The 21670-nt window shown below is 44.9% G+C and overlaps 6 protein-coding genes across 6 annotated transcripts; 3 read left to right on the top strand and 3 right to left on the bottom strand.

The window, feature by feature from the left end:
• Window positions 1-1201: 1201 nt before the first annotated feature.
• On the top strand, window positions 1202-2743 carry EAE97_007471 (uncharacterized protein; the record flags this gene model as incomplete). The annotated part of the gene is made up of 1 exon (XM_038877986.1): window positions 1202-2743. One exon carries the CDS (start codon window positions 1202-1204, stop codon window positions 2741-2743), a length of 1542 nt encoding a protein of 513 aa, XP_038731471.1.
• Window positions 2744-3600: 857 nt separating this feature from the next.
• EAE97_007470 (uncharacterized protein) lies at window positions 3601-4713 on the top strand (the record flags this gene model as incomplete). Its single annotated transcript, XM_038877985.1, has 4 exons — window positions 3601-3632; window positions 3687-3920; window positions 4012-4171; window positions 4255-4713. The coding sequence occupies 4 exons, from the start codon at window positions 3601-3603 to the stop codon at window positions 4711-4713; spliced, it is 885 nt and encodes a 294-aa protein (XP_038731470.1).
• A 421-nt stretch (window positions 4714-5134) lies between these two features.
• EAE97_007469 (uncharacterized protein) lies at window positions 5135-6293 on the bottom strand (the record flags this gene model as incomplete). The annotated part of the gene is made up of 2 exons (XM_038877984.1): window positions 5135-6174; window positions 6272-6293. The coding sequence occupies 2 exons, from the start codon at window positions 6291-6293 to the stop codon at window positions 5135-5137; spliced, it is 1062 nt and encodes a 353-aa protein (XP_038731469.1).
• A 1912-nt stretch (window positions 6294-8205) lies between these two features.
• Window positions 8206-10758, bottom strand: EAE97_007468 (uncharacterized protein; the record flags this gene model as incomplete). The annotated part of the gene is made up of 1 exon (XM_038877983.1): window positions 8206-10758. The coding sequence occupies one exon, from the start codon at window positions 10756-10758 to the stop codon at window positions 8206-8208; it is 2553 nt and encodes an 850-aa protein (XP_038731468.1).
• Window positions 10759-13754: 2996 nt separating this feature from the next.
• Window positions 13755-19083, top strand: EAE97_007467 (uncharacterized protein; the record flags this gene model as incomplete). The annotated part of the gene is made up of 4 exons (XM_038877982.1): window positions 13755-13823; window positions 13899-14015; window positions 14183-14383; window positions 14434-19083. 4 exons carry the CDS (start codon window positions 13755-13757, stop codon window positions 19081-19083), a joined length of 5037 nt encoding a protein of 1678 aa, XP_038731467.1.
• Window positions 19084-20062: 979 nt separating this feature from the next.
• Window positions 20063-21511, bottom strand: EAE97_007466 (uncharacterized protein; the record flags this gene model as incomplete). The annotated part of the gene is made up of 1 exon (XM_038877981.1): window positions 20063-21511. The coding sequence occupies one exon, from the start codon at window positions 21509-21511 to the stop codon at window positions 20063-20065; it is 1449 nt and encodes a 482-aa protein (XP_038731466.1).
• Between the last annotated feature and the right edge of the window lie 159 nt (window positions 21512-21670).

Here is a 21670-nt window from a genome sequence, read left to right as displayed (position 1 = left end):
CTATCCTCTACCTCTACAGTTTGCTATTAGAAGAATCCAACCTTGGAATTGATTTAGATTATATCGTATAACTATGCAATCTTTTATCAATTCCAATGGTTCTAGAACTCAAGAATCCCAGATGGTGGTCTGAAACCTCCAACTTTAGTCAGGGTCTTTCCCGTGCTCCACCAATACATTCCATCATGGAATTCCCATGGGCCGGGATCCATCAAACAAGGTTCTCCTGACTTAGAGATACTTTTTTGGTCAGAGAACATTCCCGCTTCCACCACCCGCTCAGCTGAACAGTCTAATCACCAGTAGCAGCTCAGTTTACAGATGTCCCTGGTGGTTCTATCGGCGGAGATATCCCACTGTATCTTGCCACTTTTTACCTCAAGTTGTAGGTACTGGTTAATTGCAGCATTTACTCGAACCGCACCCTTCCACGCAACAGGAGCAGGATTTCGAAGTTGCATGATGCACCTCAAGCAGAAACTGTAGCAGTGGCTCTGCAGACTTGTTAGAGATGAAAATGCAACACAAGGATTTGATCGATCAAGCATTTACTTATGGATATTTCCTGGGAAACAAAGTCGAAACAAAATGATCGTTTCATCGACAAACCACAAGCGTGACTGATCGACGTGCTATGTCCGGTACGGAAATATCATCCCATTCAGTATCAACAAGCAAATTATTCAAGCATTACTCTTGTTGCAAACAGTGGATGGCAACGAGTAGGAAATGCTGTGCCATTGAACTAAAGCTAAAGGGGTAAAGTTCGGTGCTTCAATTCAAGACAAATCGGAGCTTGAGAGTAAAAATATAACTTTAAATTCACCAGCGACGCCCCCGCAAATTAGTCGATCCATCCGAAAGAGGCTTGTTCTCTGTTTATGACTGTGGACTGAGTCAAATGCTTGAGGGCTGTATGGTTTGAGGAATGAGTAGATGCTCTTACCGAGTGAATATTTCCTTCATGTCTTTCCCTTACCCCAATCTCTCTTACTTTCATTGCGAGATCTTTGATTTTGATTAGATATCCCAGCTAAGTTTCTTCAACATATTTACATGGCATTGCAGAAATACTAGACTGCACACAGAACCGTTCGATCTTTGTGAGAGAATCGAACATCTTTCTTTTCATAGAAACTATCACGACTCTTAACAGTACGGCACAATCAGGTATTGTCGGTACTTAACTCTGTTCCTCATGATGGTAGCCAAGGGGTATAAACCCCAAATGCTATGGGCAATAATGGAACCAGATTCGCAGAAGAATTCTGACTACACGGTCGTCTTGAGTTCAGGGAAACGCCTACTTCAAAAGCTCGCATACGGATGTATACCCAGTTTCTTACAGAGAAGAACGATACGACCTAGTTCGCCAAAGACGCAAAAGTTACATCCCACTTCATATCTCGATGGCCTCCGCGGGGTGGCTTCCTTCATCGTGTTCATGGGGCATTATACTGAGGAGAATATTGGATGGTGGACTGAGCCATATGGACTTTATGAGGATGGTGCCCCGTCATCACCTATACAACTCCCATTTGTTCGAGTACTATATTCTGCCAGGCCAATGGTACATATATTCTTCATAATTTCTGGATTCGTCCTCACCTACAAACCTCTTAAGCAAATACACTCTCAACAATACTCGGCACTTGCATCTACATTATCGTCGTCCGTCTTCCGCCGCGCAGTCCGTCTCTTCTTGCCATCCTTCATAACACTCCTTATAATGTCTATGGCCGTATACTATGAGCTCTCTGAAGCTCGATACGGATTTCCCCTATGGTCACTCAGCGCCCAGATTGGGAATTGGTACGAAACTTGTTGGCAGCTTTTACAATCATCCTGGAGGTGGGACGACCCTTCATTGCCTCTGCCACGTTATAATCCAGCACTTTGGACAATCCCTGTGGAATTCGCGCAATCGATGCTTCTATTTATTGTTATACTTGGGCTTTCTCATGCTCGTATAAATATGCGGCTCCTCATTCTAGCATGCATCATGTCTTTCTGTTTCTGGAGCGCGCAATTACACGCCGTTGAATTTCTAGGCGGAATGTTCATTGCCGAAGTTACACTCCTCCAATCATATAACTCGACGCCATCCATCTCTGCCGAATCCTCCCCCATCCTTCCTACTACCGAATTTGGCGATGAAACCAGAAAATTATCCATTGATACAGCATCCGAGACTTCGAGTATCAGTACGGCATCCAATAAAAACATTTGTATGAAGGTATTCTGGATTTTCAACGTTATATGTGGTCTTTATATTTCCTCTTGGACAAACGAGCATGTTGACGAAATTCCATTCCTCTCAACCCTCAATGCGCATACTCCGGAACCATATAGTGGGCAGAGAGTTTGGTTCTGTCTGGCAGCCTTTCAAATCGTACTTGCATGCACACAACTTACTAGCTTACAATCTCTTTTCAATCTACCAATTCCTCAATATCTAGGCAATATATCATATGCCCTCTATTTGACGCACAATCTTTGCCTCACAATCCTCGAACCTCGTTTTGGACCCCTGTTCGAAAATACGATTGGAAAAGATTCTTTCATAGGTAGACATGCTTTTTGGGCAGCCGGATTACTAGTTTATGGACCAATTATATTATGGACAGCAGATGTGTTTTGGAGGGCAGTCGATGTCCCGTCTACGAAATTTGCGAGATGGCTCGAAAGCAAATGTTTGCTCAAGGAGGATGAAAGTCCTAGGAAGAAAAACACCCTTTTTTAGTTTGGTTATGGTGGATGCGTTCAGGTCTGGGGTTTGAATTGCATGGTTATTGGCGTTGAATAGATATCATAGCAACTGCATATCGAGAGCGTTTTGGGCCTTGGTTTATGAGCGACATATTGGCATTACAATTTATGTATTTAGAAGCCATATAATGGACATTTATAATGATCACATATTCCATTGACATGTTGAGATATCAGAATCAAAATGATCATGTGTTATAGGAAGGACAAGAAATATTTTGCGGCAAGTTGGAAACTCTGGGACACACGAAAGACTCTGTCTTTTCAATATTTGATATCAAATGAAATGGATCACTATCTTGAATTGAAAGCCAAATATATACACATAAAGCTTTTTTATACATCATTCATCCACGTCATGAATATTTCATTGGATATTGATATCATTCGAGAAGTATTTGAAAATGCGTGTTTTCAATATAAACTTCTATTTGGGTGTCTTGGTTTTTCTATGTAATCTACAGATGGTGGTACCTAACCTTGCACGACTATCAAGCTATAAGCCAAGCGTGAATCCCCCATCTTTCTTATCCACAAACCACAACTTTCAAGCTTCAAGATAAATAAACTCCAACGGAATTTATAAGTCCAAGCTTCACAGTATGATTTCATCTTGGCTCAAGGTGGTATAATGTTTTCGTTCCTCTTCCGTTGCGGAAGACATCTTTCCTTGCGTCCCGAGACCCTTCCCGCTTTTCCTTTCCTAGAGCAGTCTCTAGCTTTACATTCCTTCCTTCCCATTTTCGTATTTAGCATTTAACCGTCAGTGTGCACTTGTAACTGCGATTGCTTCTTCAATATACCCGCTATACTAACACAACTTACCTCATCATGGCCACCCAAAAAACAGTCCTAATCACAGGGTACCTCTTCCCCTTCTCTCCTCATACCATACATCTAAACTAACAAACCTGCAGTTGCACTGCAGGCGGAATCGGACACTCCCTCGCCCTCGATTTTCATGCTCGCGGCTATCTCGTTATTGCCAGCGCTCGCTCGGCGACTAAGATAACAGATTTGGCGGAATATGGTATGAGAACATTGAGTCTAGATGTTACGGATGGGAAGAGTATTGAGGAAGCCAAGAGGGAAATCGAGGGATGGATTGAGAATGGGGAGATTGGGGGATTGGATGTGCTGGTTAATAATGCGTGAGTGAGGAACATTTTTCTGGGAGAGATTGTGGAAGGGTTCATGATGAGAGATGCGATTGGGAATGCGCTGCTAATGTATGGAGCTTAGGGGGAGAAATTGCACGCTCCCTGCTTTGGATGTAGATTTGGACGATGCGCGCCATTGTTTTGAGACGAATGTTTTTGGGGTCATGGCTATGTGCCAGGCTTTTGTACCTCTATTGATTAAACGCAAGGGACTCATTGTCAATATTGGAAGCTTAGCAGCTGTAAGTCCATCTCATATTCTCGTCCCATCTCCCGTCTGAACCATCACTTTGCTTCAAACAATATCCTAACACCCCACCACCAGATCCTCCCCTACGTCTTCGGCAGCGTCTACAACGCCTCCAAAGCCGCCTTGCACGCTTATTCCCGCACTCTCCGTCTCGAACTCGCTCCCTATTCCGTGCGCGTAATGGTCGTTGTAACAGGTGGCGTACAATCCAATATCGCGCGCACACCCCGCACACTTCCCCCCTCATCCCTCTACCTCGAAATCGAAGATGAATTCCAGACCCGAGTAAAACATAGTCAGAGTGGAAACGCGATGCCCAATATGGAGTATGCAAAGGGAGTGGTAGATGCGGTTGTGAAAGGGGGGCAGAGAACGCTTTGGAGGGGTAATAAGACGTGGATTGTTTGGTTTGCGAGAAATTGGATTGGCAGTTGGTTTTTTGATTTGGTGCTTCCGGGAATGTTTGGGTTGAGGAGGTTGGAGGGGCTGATTAGAAGGAGGGAGAGGGGTGAGGAGGGGAAGAAATCGTTGTAGAGTGTGAGGTAAGTGCTTTGTTGATTGTGAGATATATATCGTACTAGCCTAACATTTTTGGAGTTGCTTCCATTGCGATTGCGTCACACATATAAGATGCTTGGATGTAGGTTTCCATATACCATTTCTATTTTTGGATGACATATTATGACTTGGAAAATCTTTAGTGTTGTCAAGGCACGCATTTTAGCAGACCTGTTTCAGCTAGATAGATTCTATATCATAATATACATCTCCTTTACAAACATACCTCTTGCTGTCTTGATCAGTCAGCCAGACTTATTTCCATACCCTTATGTACCAAAAGTCCCAATCCAATCACCTCAACCAAATCCCAAACCAGGGCCAGATACCCACGCAAGAAAAAAAGAAAATATAGATCTCTGGGACATTTTTACACCCCCTCCCCAGATCCAAGCTTTTACTCCCCCAACAAAATACTCCTCTCATCTTTCACATTAACCCACACATACTCCACACACCTGGGATCCGTCTTCCCCTCTCCCAACGTCACCGCCAACAAATTCGTCTCGAACCACGTAGGTCTCATACCGAATTTCTCCAGCCGCTCCCACCACTTTGTAAAGCGTTCAAAATGCACATGTTCATCATCCACCAAATGCAACTCGATCATGACCTGACCGATGGGCAACCTCCCCTCCTCATCATGAAAATCCATAAACGCATCTAGCGCCGTGTACTCGGAACCTTCGATATCAATCTTCAGAATATCGATGTACGAATGATTATTCTGCTTCATGAGCGTCTGTAGCGTGTAGAAGGGCGGCGTGCGCGATGGCATATCTTTCGCTCCCAATCCGTACTTGTGGAAGTGTGCGCGCGCGGCGTGGGACGAGGAGAGCTGCGGTCCGAATTTCGAAACGGAGAAATCGTAGGCCTGGATTTGGGCGTTGGGGATGCGCGCGAGCATCTCGGCTTCGAAGGTGGATTCGTCGTTCACGCCGAAGCTGTAGATGGTTATGCCGCTTCCGTCTGGGTTTGCGGTTTGGGGGGAGGAGGAGGAGGAGATGGTGGGAGATGGAGAAGAAGGGCGATATTTTTCGTAGAGACTCATGCCGCAGACCCATTTTCCGCCGTCGCCGAGACGGCCCACGCGCTGGATATCGTGCGGACAGGTCCAGGTGGCGGGAAAGAAATCCCAGAGGGTGTAGGGGGTTTTGGAGAAGTCGGAGAGTTTTTGGGCAGGGAAGAGAGGGATGTGGGGGTATTTGGGGTGGTGCGAGGCCATTTCGTGGCGGAGCGAGACGGAGGTGCGCCAGGCGGATTCGGAGCGCGAGATGCGTTGTTGGATGGTGAGGGGTTTGGAGGGGGAGGGGGAGGAGATGGAGGGGTGGAATTGGGAGGGTGCATCTAGGTTGGGGGTGGGGAGCACGAGGTTGGATTGGTGGAAGATGACGAAGAGGAAGAAGGCGAAGGCGAGCCAGAACCAGATGCCGCAGACTGTGGAGGACGGCAATTAGATGGATTATTTTGTGAAGAGGGTTTGGGGGGTTGGAATTTTATTTGGGGGTGTGGAGATTCGAGATTGAGTACATACCTTGAGCAACTCGTAAAGCCATATTGGAAAATATCTCGAAAACGAGACTGAGAATGTGAGATAAAGACGTAGGCGAAGTATCAAACAGCAACTTGAGTAACGAGTATATATCTCCAAAACCTTTCAACTGCACTATTCATCTATCTTTCTCTGACTGTCTAAAATCGAAATAGAGATACAGCGTATGCGAAGAGAAGAGATCTAAATGAATGAACAAGGTATGAGGTATGAGGTATGAAATCAAGCAGAACCGCGATTCCCCTTCACCACTATATCCGCATTCCAATTGATAAGAAAGCCTTCTACTCGACGTCTTTGAAAACGCTCCGGAAATTGATGAATACCCGAGGAATGGATTGAAAAGCTTATGAGCAGGAATGATAAGCCGCACGCATAAGAAGAGATTTCGTATGATGTGATGATGTATCCGCGTGCGTAATAAGGAGGAGAGCTCAACTCAAATTTCTACATGCAGATATGTAAACCCAACACAGCATATACACACATACATACACAAAGAAATCCAAATCTCGAACTTCCGAGTCCGAAATAACAAGAAGAAGAAGCAGAAGACGCAGGAAATAGAAAAAACAAGAGATACGAATAATCAAACGTTAAAAAAAGGACAAGAAAAGAAACCTCCGAACCTCGTAAATTATAAGGAAAAACTTCCCACATAATCTTCACATCACATCATCCCACTTCCGTTCCTTTCCTATCGATTTTCTCAATTTTGATAGATGATCTTCTTTCTGTACACACACACGCTCTTCGTTCATTCATTCATTCATCCATCCATCAACCTACACACTCACCCACGCATCCATCCAGAAAATCCGCCTCGTAACCTCTCTATTCATCTATCCATGCATCATCCATCATCTATCCACCCCTCCATTCATCCATCATCCGTCAACCCATCTCAAACCCAAGACCCAGAATACAGACCTCCAATGTAGACAGACAGACATGTAGATAGACTGATAGACACCCAATCTTTACGTACACCAAACCTCTTCCCTCCCTCTTCCCTCTACCCTCCACAACCAAACAACCAAACCACCAAACCGCCTCAGCGCCTCGCCCACCCGTCTCTCATCAACCACTCCCACGCCCACACCCACGCCCTCCATCACGTGTCATCGCCCACCCGCTCCCATAGATAGACAGCGCCAAGCGACCCTCAACATACGTCAAAGAATCACGTATGAACGTAAAATCCAGGAGCGTGTTTCAAAGAGTGGGTGAGTGAGTGAGTGGGTGATCCAAATCCTCCACAAACAATGCGAATACTCCGAAGCTCCGTATCGTAGACATAAGAATAAAATTAACCTCACATCAGGTCTATGCTTTTCTTCAACAATTCAAAAGCAGGGCCCGTGGGAATTCTCCTAGTCGCATTATTACGCGCGGGAGGATTCTGCCAACAAGATATGATATGGGGGAGCTAAGCCCAGCGAATGGAATCGCCATACTGTTTTCTTTTTCTTCTCAAACGAAAAACGAAACATTCATTTCGTGCTAATATTGCGAGGGAATGTTACGATATCATTGCTATGCTATTCTATACCTCCTCACATCACCATAACTTAATCTCAAGTCCCATATTGTATGCAAATGGAACCTGCACATTGCAAACAGCCTCCTGCTTATATAAACCACAAAATATACCAACAAAAAAGTTCATATCCTTTCCAGATATAGAACTGCTCTTGCTTCCACAGCTCGCCAAAAAATCTCCCTCGTATTCCTATGTCGTACTTTTTCATGCTGGCACTATACTTTCGCAGTAAGTAGGATATCATTTCGTAAACAAATCGTAATCTCATTTCATCCATCTCCGTAGGAGGCGTTTCCTCATAATCTCATATTGTCATATCATTTTCATATCTTCCATAATATTGTGTTCATGATTGAAAAGACATCCTAGGGTTTCAACCCTCATCTTCATCTTCTTCAACCAATGCCGGTGTTCTTCTTTCATTTCTTCGTTTTGGTCTTCTGTGTCGTGAACTGCTGATGTTACTTGCAGAATCATCTGGTGCTAATTCACTTTGCATTTCATCTTCATCCCAATCAGCTTCACTCATAAACTCGCTGCCACCCTCGGCCCAACTTGGTCTCTCGTATCCTGGTCCCAAACCTGCCGAGTAAGGGCCAGGAGTACCAACAATGATTTCTGGACGACTGGTTCGTCTTGACTCTGCTGCCATAGTCAATCCGACACCACGTTCACGAAGAGCTTTACGAACAGCCTCAGCCTTTCGATGTAAACCTTCGAATGCGTCCTCAAGTGCCTCCATGCCTACATATATTTCACGCTCTATTTCAGCCAAGACAGCAATTTCAGCTTCCTCATCGTTAGAGACTGGATGCCTGTATTGTTGAGATGGAGTAGGACCACGAGAACCATAACTAGCTGACCGAGGTGAAAATGGGGTGTTGTTACGAGAAGGGCCTCTCATGACAGGTGATGGTCCCCGGTAACCATTTGGTGTGGGTCCGCGAGAAGGGAATTCATCAATGACTTCGTTATCAGCTCCAGACCATAAGAATCCATCAAATCGGCCGGATATTAAAATCTCCCATTCTGATGGTGCAATGCCAGAAATTGTTGCGAGAAGATTGTGAATGTGAGGGTTCTTGAGTAAATATATGGCGACTTCTGGATCTCGTGGAGGGAGTGGCAATCGATACAGTCGTTGCATAGATTGTACTGTTTTAATCATGAAATCTGAGCGTGGTTTTCGTAATGGAGTAGGTGCTCGTGAAACGGGTTGTAATGTAGTGGAGCCACTAAGCAAAGCGTTGAAGAGAGGTCGGTCATGGTGGTTGAGATGAGTTAGTATAGCAAATGAAAGAGTTTCATCGTCAACCTCTTGAGGAGGTGCAGATGTTGTTTCAGGACAACTTGATAGCCATTTGTCCACCGATGCTTTTGTTTTTATGGATTGTCGTAGATAATGTTCCCGAAATTCGTCAGCTACATCAGGATCGATCTTAATAGGTGATCCAGGTCTGTGATGACCTGATATACCAAGACCAGCTAAATCATCGACTGATTTCGCACCAAGTGCTGAGAAATCAAAGGCAGGCCATTCAGGAAGTTCACGTCGGCCACTGACCCATTCCAAAACCTCTCCCCATGAGAGACCCCTACTTCCCTCGTGAGAATCAAGATCTAAATCCTGGCACATAACACACAAGCAACCATCAGATGATAAATCTCTAGCAAAAACATTTTCCAAGCGGTCGAGCAATCTTCTTGCAACGGAGCGATATCCAGTAGCAACTGCGAGTGATCCACTCTTATTGATGACTGTTTCGTATTGATCCAGGATGTTGAAGTATGGTCCGAATATCTTTTGGATTTCCGCGGGAGGAGAGGACCGTGATGAATTGAGCGATTGAGAGGAGGTAGAAAGTAGGGTCTTGGGAACCGGACGGACCAATCCGCCATTTTGGAGGAGATAATCAACGCTAGGGATGTTTAATGGTAAATTCGGGGGAGGGGGTGGTGGAGGAGGACGTGGAGAGCCATACACACTAGATTTAACAGAGGCTGCATCAAAATGCATATAAGGAGATGGAGTAGATTTTATATCAGCCGCTCCGGGAGGAGGAAATTGAGGAGTCTGAGTGGGAGTTTTTGGCGAAGAATCCTGTGCCGAAGCCGGGGAGGAATCCGTATCAATATTGGTAGGCCTTCGGCGAGATGTAGGTTGTGACTGTCTTTTACCTGCCACAGATGTAACATTGGAGTCATCGTCCTCGTCATACCTTTCAGACTTTGAGGTCCTGGAACTTGAAGTCCGTATGGGGGGTGTACCAGTCTTTGATGGCCTAGATTTTGAAGACGTGGAGGACCGGTCTTCTTTCTCCTTTCTTGACGACTTCCGATGTTCCGAGCTTCGAGAACTGGGTCTTGAGGACATTTCAGAACCCTCCTCCCTGACCTTGCTCATTCTTGAAGATGTAGATTTCTGTCGGTGTGTAAATTCAGTATCTGGTGGACTGGGTGGTCTGCCTTTTGCAGAAGCTGCTCGCCTTAGGCTCTCTGCAGATCTGGATTTATTCTTCTCAGAATCGATATCTGTTGCCTCTGGCGTGTAAGGACCAGTCTTCGATTTTGCAGGCCGCTCTGACACATAGCTATTTACAGCCTCTTTACTGTAATTTTTATTGAAACTTGGGTAGGATGATGTGCCTGGCGTAGAGGACGTCCTCGAGAGCTCAGGAACAACATCCGCCATGGTAGTAGTTGTCACCTCCGACATGCCTTCACTTTTCTCGTCTTTTATTTTATCCCGTTTTCGACGATGAGATGACTTAACAGGCTCTCCCGTGTCAGGGTCTATGGCCTTTGGTCTTGATTTGTGCTTTCGATTTGGGTCTTTATCACTTTTGGATGATCGGTGACGCAGCTTCTCCGACGAGGTTTGTTCGTTTTCGACCTCAGGATCGTTATCGCGGTCTTTGTGAGGCATTGCTAACACGATCTTTATTATTGAGATCTAGCAGACGGCGCTTAAAACTTGATTTGTTGGCGGCGCATGTGGAGCAAAAGGCGAAATGGAACAAATTGGGCGAATGAACGGCGGTGAGTACTAAGGCTGCCACAGAATTTATGAATGAAGGTAATATTTGGTAAACGGTTGCTATGACATCAAACCAGGCAAGAATAAGGATTAAGCAAGTGAGTGGAGGAGATCAAGTGCAGACGGAATCAAAAGAGCGTGTAAGGCATGAGACTTTCAGAAGCTATGTCGAAATGGGTTTGAGGGGGAGGAAGGTAGTGGATCGATAACTGGGATCGATCACACGTTCGTACGTTGGCAGATAGTCAGAGTGATGAATGGTGATAGTTGATAGGTGAGATTGAAGTTATGAATTTTGCCGACGTCGTGGGGAATGTTGTTTTGGGAAAGGAAATGGGAATAAAAGATTGATTTGAATTGAGTGAATGAGCAAGAGATTGGACGAAAAAGTGATTGAATGATTGAATCATTTAATTATCATGCCATATATGGTCGATTGATTGATTAATTGAATTGATAAATGTTCTCTATTCAATGCCGAATGTAATAATACCTAGGTATGTGTGTATATGGTGATAAGTTTTGTAGGGTCATCGTCTCGTCATGTCATGCGACTTTGATGGAATGTAAGGAACTCCCCAGTTTACCGAGGATTGTTTATGTGTGTGTGTGTGTGTGTGTGTGTACTTTGTATGTGTGTGTATGTGTGTGTATGTGTGTGTATGTATGTGTATGTGTGTTTGAACTGTCCGTACCAATAACTGGCGGCAAGAAGGCAAAGAAAGGATAATAGCAGCCCAATGTCATCTATCATTATAATTAGACGGCAATGCAGCACGCCTGGGATCTATGAATGCAGTTTCACCAGTTTCTATACTAGATATTGATATACAGGAAATGAGGTAGTAAATGTGACTGCGACTGTGACTGTGATTATGATAAGGTATGCTTGTCTACGGAATATATATGATACTCTCTCTGTATTATGCAATTTTCCCCTAGGTAGACACTTGCACAGGAGCATCCAAACACTTTACACGGCCAGTTTCTTTGACTTGACATTTCCGTACAATTAAACCCAATTATCATATTTTCTACTCGACTGTTGAAAATAGTTCCCCAAGTAGTTGAGCCTTACAACTAACATTCATACCTAAGGTTCAAATTCACCAAAAACACCAGTTCAGATATAGCCCTACCATTTGACTGGCATCAAGTATCATGTCTCGCACCGTTTCCATTCTCAACCTATGAACCCAACTTCTAGCCCGAGCTGACAGACAGCGGAGGAGTCTAGACAGCAGAGCCCCGACAGCAGACCATAGACCGCAGAGCAAAAGAAAAGATGGATGGATGGATGGATGGAAAGAGAAAGGAAAGAAAATAAATGGCTGGGGCATCCATTCCTCAATAATTTCCGATTATCATCTCGGATCCATAGAAACAATTTAGATTTTGGCTCTGTACTCCGTCCATGGCCTATGCAACCTTGCTCACTCCATACAATCCAGAGGAAGTATGCTGTACCATTGCTCGGTATGGCAATGGACAGCATGCACAAGATTAATTCTTATTCACCATTGTTCCATCTATGATCTATCTACCATATACAGTGTATAAGATCACCTCTTATACCGACGGGAAGCTTAATTATATGGAGTCCTATATTGGTACTTGGGACGCAGCAGCAGCAATAATCCATGATGATAGACGTTCCTCTGTGGGGAGTTTGGCCCTTCTTATGGAAATCGGAATGAAATCTTAATGAAATCTCATTGAAATCTTTTCCACTCTTATCAGCATCAGTGGGGAAAGAGAAGACTCAGAATTTCAGAAGACTCAAAAGAGGTTCCACTGGCTTCTAATCAGGAATCTATAATCTATCATCCATCATTTATGAAATAAGAGATATCACCTACCTTATTATTATAATATTCCATACTTATTATTACCTAGGCATACGCATACATGTACCGGTACATACATACCTCTATATATATACACAAACGCACACATATACATATATACCGAATACACACACACATACACATACACATACACATCCATATCCATATCCATACTATATTAATAAGTGCACACCAACCTTCACCGCCTTAATACCACTTTTTCATAATTGGTTCATCGGGTTTCTCGAAAGGAACGGTGAAGAACCCTTTCGCCCAACTTTGAGTCAAAAGATACCTACAAAGTAACCAACCACCTTGGAAAGCATTCCATACATACATACATACATACATACAATTCATCACTAGACCAGATCTTATCAAAATGAAAGGAACTGGTGGCCGCATTCTGGTCCTCTCATACCACCACCCCCCTTCCGAGCACTCCTCTTCCCCCTCGACCTTCACACAAAAAAATGACATCGAACCCACTTATGAAAGATTCATCCATATCCACTCCATTCGAACTTATGTTCATTTGGTATAACAATCTGATCAAAAGAGGCGATGGCGTTCCAAGCACGAACCGTATTCCCCAGTCATATGCCAGTCATGGACTTGCTCAACTTGCTCGACTTGTTCCAATTCAATTTGCTTTGTTGGTTGATGCTCATGATGAACCCTGTTGACATGTCAACTTCTGACAGGGGAATGTTTTTTCTGCATGTGTTGTATGCGATTTGTCCCCAAATGTTCTTGTCTCTGCCTTTTAGCTTGCCTTTTTCTTAATTCAACCTATCATTCAGATTCTTTCTTTTCTTTCGCCTTTCACGGCATGCATTTTCGTAATCAATCATACTTCGTACGTGTAACTGCACTGCCTACCTAATGAATGCAGCTCTAGAGTTCGCAATTTAGAATTCATCCAGTCTTTAAATCCACTCACTGTCTTTTGTTACAGAAACCATACAAAGTGATCATACAAATATCTTCACAGGGGTACATGTGCTTGATGCACCTCAGTCACGTCCTCGAAACATTATGGACCAGATGTCAGATTCAGCCCAGGATACACAAACACCCAACACTCCAGAGTTATTGAGTGACGAGGTGAGGCTTCACTCTTATATCATCGAGAGTTTTTTTTTTAATACATTCCGACTTGATCTAATTGTTACTGTACAGATTAAATATCATTACATTAGTTCACCGCCATCATCAATCTCCACAAACACGCATGATATCTCGCGCGCAAGGTATCACATGAAAGAGCTCGAGACTTTTGCAGTGAGGGTCGAAGAGGTAAAAAAAATCCCCATCTATAAGAATTCGTATCACGGACCATCATGTTTCCTTTTTGTTTGTTACGCGGGTCCTTTCCTTTCATGTATTGTCATTTCTGTACTCGTACACCAATACCTTTTCATATCTCATCTACTCTATACGCAAAATGCTAAATTTCAATAAAGGCTGCTGCGAGGGCTTTTCCCAATCGTGGCCGGTCACGTTATGCCGAAGTTTTGGTTGTCTTGATAAAGTGGGAGGAGAGTGATATAGATGCTCAACCAGAGTTCAATGCCTTGCGTTCTATGTTCGAGATATGTTATGGCTTCACTACCGATACTTGGACGATCCCGTCGACACATTCACATAACAAACTTATGTTGCAGGCAAGCTACCTTCTTCCACTACTCCTTAACATCACCCTGACATACCATAGGCAGTAAACTATATAGAAAAGCATGGCACGGAAGATAATCTTATCATCATTTACTATGGAGGTCATGCGGTCATTAACAATTCTCGACAAACTACCTGGTCTTGTACTCAAGACATTTCCCATGCTTCTGTGCGCTGGTCCGCCATCCAAAGTGTTTTCGAAGAGTCAAAGTCGGATGTGCTTTACCTATTGGATTGTTGTTCTGCTCCAGGTGCAGCGCCGTCAGAAGGACCTGGTGTCATCGAAACGATTGCTGCAAGCGATTTTGAAACGTGGGCACCAGGTCCAGGCCGCCATTCATTTACTAATGCCCTTCTTCACGTCTTGGATGACTGGATGCACCGGCCGTCGTTTTCAGCGGCTATGCTTCATAGCGAGATCCTTTCTGTCCTTAAACACGAGAAGCTCAAAGAAAGTCAACATAGCGATCCACACAAACAAGAAAATAAGAAGACTCCCATTTATATACTCGCTTCCGAGGATCCGAAATCCCTAAGTATTGAGATATGCCGACGCACAACTCCAGGCAATAGCTGGGCGGGTACTTTGTCTCCGGGAATTGCGGAAGATATTTACTCTCCAGAGAATTTGCATGGACTAACACCGGAGGGAAAGTTAGCGGTACCACACGTGCTCATATCCATTGCATTAGAAGAAAATCAATTAGTGGATGTGGAGGCTTGGCACAAATGGATTAAGCAATTCCCAGCGTTGGCACAGTTTGCCCTTGTGGAAGGAGTATTTGCGAGCCATTCCACCATCATCCTTCTCTCTTTGCCAGTGTTAATCTGGGACATGCTCCCAGAAAATTTAGCAGTATCTTTCGTGGCATTTGTTGAATCCAGAAATCTTCTATCCCAAATATCTGAAAAGCTGGGCGTGGAAGTTTCGAAACAGCAACAACCGAAGGAATTTCGAGGTAGACCAGATTCCGATACGCTTCAAATCCCACCCCCGCTGCCTCTCATTCAACAAATTGAACAAGCTCTCCACAAACAAAAACAACAAACAATGAAAGATTGGGAAACCCATTTTCAAAAAGAGAAAGTTCGCCTTGAAGCAAAAGTTCAAGATGCACGTGATGACGCTCAAAAGAAAGAACTTGAGTTTTTGCAAGAGAGAAACACGTATAGAGAGCTTATGGAAAGGGATATGAAGGAAGTCAAGAAGGAAAGTCAGGTTATAAAGGAGGAAGCGAGAAGAGCCTGGGAGGAGCTGGGTCGGTATGAGCACGAAGAAAGAGAAAGGACGAGATTGCTTAGAGATGGTCAACCAATCACTATAGGTGGAATTCAAGTCATTCCCATGGGCGAGACAGATGAGAGGGATGATAGAGGACGTATTGTTGGGGATGTAGCTGCTTGGGTGGGAGGCGTCAAATCTGAGACGTCACAAACGCCTAGAGGACGAGAAGGTTCGAGAGCGAGAGGACCTCCAGATCTACTACATGAGCGACAATATCAAGAGCTTGAGGCTCCTCACATCGCGAGACCGGAAAATCCAACGAAACGCCCTTACGAAACTCACGCTAACCACTCTGTTGACCCAAAATCGCCCATCTACCACGAAAATGGTGAGTTACCTTTTGATGTTTCCATACCTCGTCCACCGCCAGGATTAGTGAAGCCGAAATCCAATGCTTCTCATTCAAAATTCAAAGATGAGAAGAGCATTGCTTCATTCAAATCGATCGCTAGCGGAGTACTATCGCCGCCAGAGAGCGTTGTTGCCAGTGATGAAATAGACGAGTCGACCCACGAGGAATACGAAAGTGCCTTGAGTGGCGGTGATGAAGATGGATTCGGTAGGGGAGATCGTGGGTCGGTAGATTTTCTTCAAGAATTTCTTGATGCAGGAGATGATGCTCCTTGGAATCTTCCACGGCAAAGTATGATTGATGGAGACGTTGCATTACCTCGGGACAACAGAGATAAGGAAAGCAGGCTACCCGAAAAAGTTCTTGATCCGGATCAAATCACGCTTGAACCCAAATCGTACAGATCTCAGGGTAAACACGAGCCCATAAAGTCGAAAGAGCCGGAGCCTACGGCTCTGCTTGATTGGGAGAGACGCGGAATGCAGCAAAAGTTGGCAGAGCATGCTCTGCCAAGACCTAACGCCGAAACCACATTAGAGCCTACTAGCCCTGAACCTACAAAGGTCAAAGATGTGGACCCCTTCACTTTACAGGTTTTAGAGAAGGGTATACCGCAAGAAGTCGTTGAGCGTGTTCTACCAGAACAAGTTACTCCACCTCGTAAAAGTCTTGATCTCGCTTCACGAACGGATGATGTCGGTCCATTGACATTACAAGCACTTAAAACATATGAAAAATTACAAGAGGAGATGGAAACTCATCAAGCCACAAGACGCCCGGACCGGCCAGAGCGACCAGTGGAACATATTCCCAACAGACTCTCTCATATAACTGAACGGGATGGCGATTGGGAACCAAAGACTCCTGGAAAGATAAGCTCGGTAGGAAGTCCACAATCAAAGCGCAGAGACGAAAAGGTTGGGGATAAAAAGGCACTGGCTGCAGTAGAAGAGGCTATCAAGAAATTAATTATACCCGAAATGGAAGAGTTGAAGAAGGAGCCGGAGATGACAAGAAAGAATTCGGACGGTTCTGGCAGAGTTCCTTGGGACAGTGATGAAAAGAGTGTAGGGAGGACTGAATCGGTCAAACATGGCAAAGGGAAAAGCAGCACAAAGAAAGCATTCGAAGCGGTTGAGGATGCTATCAAGAAGGAAGCCGAGGCATTGAAGAAGAAGGAGGAGGAAGAAGAGGAGATGGAAGCTTTGAGGAAATTGAGGAAAGGCCAAAAAGAAAAGAAACGTAAAGACGAAGAAAAGGACAAGCCGAAACGAGATGGAGACGATAAAGATGCCGCAAAAGTATCTTCCGGTCGTGATATGGAACCCAATGCTCCCATTCTCTTGGAACAGAAGCATGATGGCAAAGAAGTATTGGTGGATAGCGAAAGAGCACTTTCGGCAGTCGATGATGCAATCAGAAAACTGATAGCTCCAGAGCTCGAGGGACTTAAGCGAACGGAGTCTCATAAAAGTCATAAGAGCCATAAAAGCACCAAGGGTCAAAGGCACGAGAAATCGAAGATGAATGAGAGTACAAATCAAGAGCTACTTCCAAGTCGTGATGAATCTCCAGTGAAGGAAAAATTGGAAAAAGGACATCACAGACAACACTCTGTTCCAAAAACTGATGACGCTCCGGCGAAAGAGGTAAAGGAAACCAATGGCAAGACACAGAAGTCATCACACGTTGATCAGCAGAAGGAAGGTGAGATAAACTCAAATGCACCTCTTGCAAAACAGAAGAGTGATAGAGGTCTTTGGTGGATGGAAAGAAAGCCACCCAGCCATCAACGAGAGGAAATGCCCCGGGAACAGTTACCATCGTCATCCTATTCGCAGAAGAACAAAGGCAAAGCCCAGGATATTCCTTTAGACCCTGTTCCCACCCCACCTCTTGATTTATCACCAGAAGCAGAGGACAAACATGAGATGAGAATCTTACCTCATGAAATTGATAATCAGACTTGGAAAGGATTTAAGTTTGCCAATCGAGATGTGACACCCTCAATGTCTTCCCTACCAACTGCTATACCTCGATCGAGCCTCAATAATAGTACGCTCCCATCCAGCCCTAACAACCCATGGTCTCACTCTGAAGGTTCCTTTGGCACTATCTTCCCACCTCGTACCTCACTAGATTACTCGCGCGATCCACGCATGTCATTAGACTTTTCACGCGGCGAGTCACCCCACAGTCTACCCTCAGGCTCCTCAACCAGTAATCACAATGTCTACAGTCAATTCCCACCACTGCCAGAAGATCGCGAACGTCCTTTATCTACTCCCACAATTCCAACTCCTCTTGCTAGAGCCCCTTCACCACCTTACCAGCATTCTCGCTTCAACGGAAACCACAATCCTAACAACCCTTACTCCCAATTTGCGCAATTCGAACAATCCCTTTCAACACCCACTCTCCAAAGAATCAATACTGGCTCATCTTACCACTCTCTAGACGACACAGCGCGGAGTATCCACAACGTCCCCATGACCACATCTGCTGCTCGCAGCATCCACAATGTCCCCATCACGAGCCATCCTCTGAACAGCCATCCACTCACTAGCCATCCACTCACCAGCCACCCTATCCCCTCTCTCGCACCCGTCTTCGGCCCCTCAACCTACAACCAACACCAACACCAACACGCGCCCCTCTCCGCTGTCGACCCCACCTCCAACCCCAAACACTCCTTCACCTTCACCACCGCCCCCCACTCCTCCACCCACCAATCCCCTCCTTTCTACCCCGCCGAACTCCCCGCCTTCCCCCACTCCCTCCCCCTCTCCCGCTCAAACTCAAATTCCAACCCCCAACCCCCGCGACATCTACAAGAGTGGGAAAGAGGCGAGAGAGGTAGACTCTCCACCCAAATCCCTCAAGCAGCGTATCTCACCCAGCCGTTGCCCTCGCCCTCGCCCTCGGAAACGGAAACCCTGTTGAAGAAATTGATACTCCCCGAGCTGGAGACGTTGGAGAAGGGCGAGAGGGCGAGAAGAGAGGAGGAGGAAAGGAGTAGAAGAGAGTGGGAGAGGGAATTTGGGATTCTGTGAGGGGAGAAAAGGGAAGGGAAGAGAGAAGAGAGAAGAGAAGAAAAGGAAGAATGAAATTGAATGATAGAATTATTAATTACGTAAAGGGAAAATTGTCATAGTTTGGATATGGATAACAGAAAGGAAATAAATAGCGTAACAGGAGTGAGAGGGAGAGGAATAGGAAAGAGACGAACGGGAAAGAGAGAGAGAGAGAGAGAGAGAGAGAGAGAGAGAGAGTAATTGTAAATATCCTTTCATCATTACTATTTAATAGTTTTTAATCGCGCGATCGCTTTTGGTGGCTGGGTGGGTTATGTATCTATGTATCTGTGTATCAATGCATCAATGCATCAATGTATCAATGTATCAATGTATGGCCGGCTGGCTTGTTTGGTATATATACACACATACATAGGTACACATAGGTATCCAGATTACAGAGGATAAATAAAGTTAGTCGAGTAAGTAAGTGAGTGAGTGAGTATATTTGGAATTTGATTTGGGTTTGGGTTTGGGTTGAAATTTGGATTTGGATTTGAATTTACATAATTTGGGATTGTGTTGGTTATAGTCTAGTTAGTTTAATACATACATATATATCATTCATCGACATCATCATCATCATCATCATCATCATCACTATAGCAATAATTGTGTTGTACTGTCGCAATTGCACCTTGGTAGAAAAACCCAAAGAGAGTAAAAAGACAAAGACAAAGTTACTTGTAAATGTAATCTAGTATTCGTCACTCATATGATATCTGTATTTCGTGCACCCTTATGCTAAAACGATACCCAGCTCGTAGATTGATTGAGAAAGAAATGAAAAAGGATATGCAAATCCGCTACTTCTCCTTTCCCATGCTGCTCATCCCGCAAGCTTCATCAAATCATCATCTACTGGATCCAATCCGCCTCTTCCGTGTTCAACGAGTAAGCATTTTCTTCCTTCCTTCCTTCCTTCCTTCCTTCCTATCTATACCTCTCCTCCTCTCCTCTACGAAATCAAGATCTTAATCTCCTCCGCCGTCAACCCAAAGATATGCAAAAGATCCAACATACTTTCACCATTCAACCTAGCCTGCGCCTCCATCTGCACCACGGGTTTCGCATTCCACGCCACGCTCAAACCCGCAACTCCCATCATCAACAAATCATTTGCGCCATCGCCCATCGCGACCACTTGATCCAGAGCCACATTTTCCTTCTTCGCAATCTCCAGTAGCAAATCGCGTTTCTTTTCCGCATTGACAATCGAACCGAGAACCTCTCCCGTTAACTGATTGGTGCTAGGATCCGATTCGAGCGTATTTGCAAATGCGTAATCGATTCCCAAGTGATCGGCGAGCCATTGTGTCAATGGGATGAAGCCTCCAGACAACACTGCAGTTTTCACACCCATTCTCTTTAGTGCGCGAATGAGTTCCGCAGCACCTTTGGTGGGTGTGATGACACTTCTCAATTTCGTAAAGATATCTGCATCGACTCCTTTCAACAACTTTGCGCGTTCACGAAGTGAGGCCGAGAAATCCAACTCGCCATTCATCGCGCGCGCAGTAATGGCAGAGACAGCATCTTCGACTCCAATCGAAGCAGCGATTAAATCAATAACTTCTTGTTCGATAAGTGTAGAATCCATATCGAAAACCACCAGGCGTGGATAGCGTCGGAGGACGGTATCATGTTGAAGAATGACATCCACATTCCACTCGCGCTCAAAACGATAGAGAAGCTCATGTTTGCGCAAGTCCTGGAGGTCAAGATATGTGGGATCGGGAATGGGGGAGAATGTGAGTTCGACTATGGATGGATGTTCGGGGTTGTCGAGACAGCGATGGGATGAAGAGAGGAAATCGGAACCGGATCGGCTCGGCAGGGATTGAATGAGGTGAAGGAAGGATGTAAGACAAAGCTGCGAGATATAGCTTCCGTAGAGATGATCGAGCGGTTCTGGATCGGGTGGTGGAGGCTCGAGTGGGAAGTTGGACAGTGTGCGGACAGGAGCAAGATTTGGCGGGATGGCGCGGGAAGTAGATGTCACCGAGGATCTGGAAGGAGAGGAAGCTGGCGAAGGAGAGCGATCGGGTGGATAGTCGGTGACTGAAACACGAGGAGATTTGGTTTTGTAAATAAGGGTTGCGATCATTCGGTCGGAGATCGTATTTGGCGCGGGTTGACAGTTTGCGTGTGACAAGGTATGATTGAGCCCGCTGTCGACAATCTTTGGGGGATGTTGTGGTGAAGGAACTCCATTGAATTGAGTGAAAGATTTGGTAGGAGATGAAAGCGCGCTACCTTGAATACCTTCAACTATGCTATCTATACCATGATGACCATCTTGCTGTGGAGGACGATATTGTTGATGTTCTTGAAAATAGGAACGACTGCGCGCATTATTGCCTAAGCTGGGACGTCCAGTTCTTGCTGATGCTTCATTTTCAGCCATCTTGCTTAAATTTTAGAGGTCTTGAATATACTCCCTCTACTTAGGTAAGTATTTGACCCTTAGTTGAGAAGTAAGTTGTAATTAAGAATCAATTTAGTTCGTTCTGCGAGGGATTGATTAGAGAAGTGGGGGTGAAAGCAGCCTTTCATTTGTGCGCGG

Source organism: Botrytis byssoidea (assembly GCF_014898295.1).
Source record: "Botrytis byssoidea strain MUCL 94 chromosome Unknown BBYS_014, whole genome shotgun sequence".
Classification (NCBI taxonomy): Eukaryota; Fungi; Ascomycota; class Leotiomycetes; order Helotiales; family Sclerotiniaceae; genus Botrytis; species Botrytis byssoidea.
This window is presented reverse-complemented; position numbering and strand designations above follow the sequence as displayed.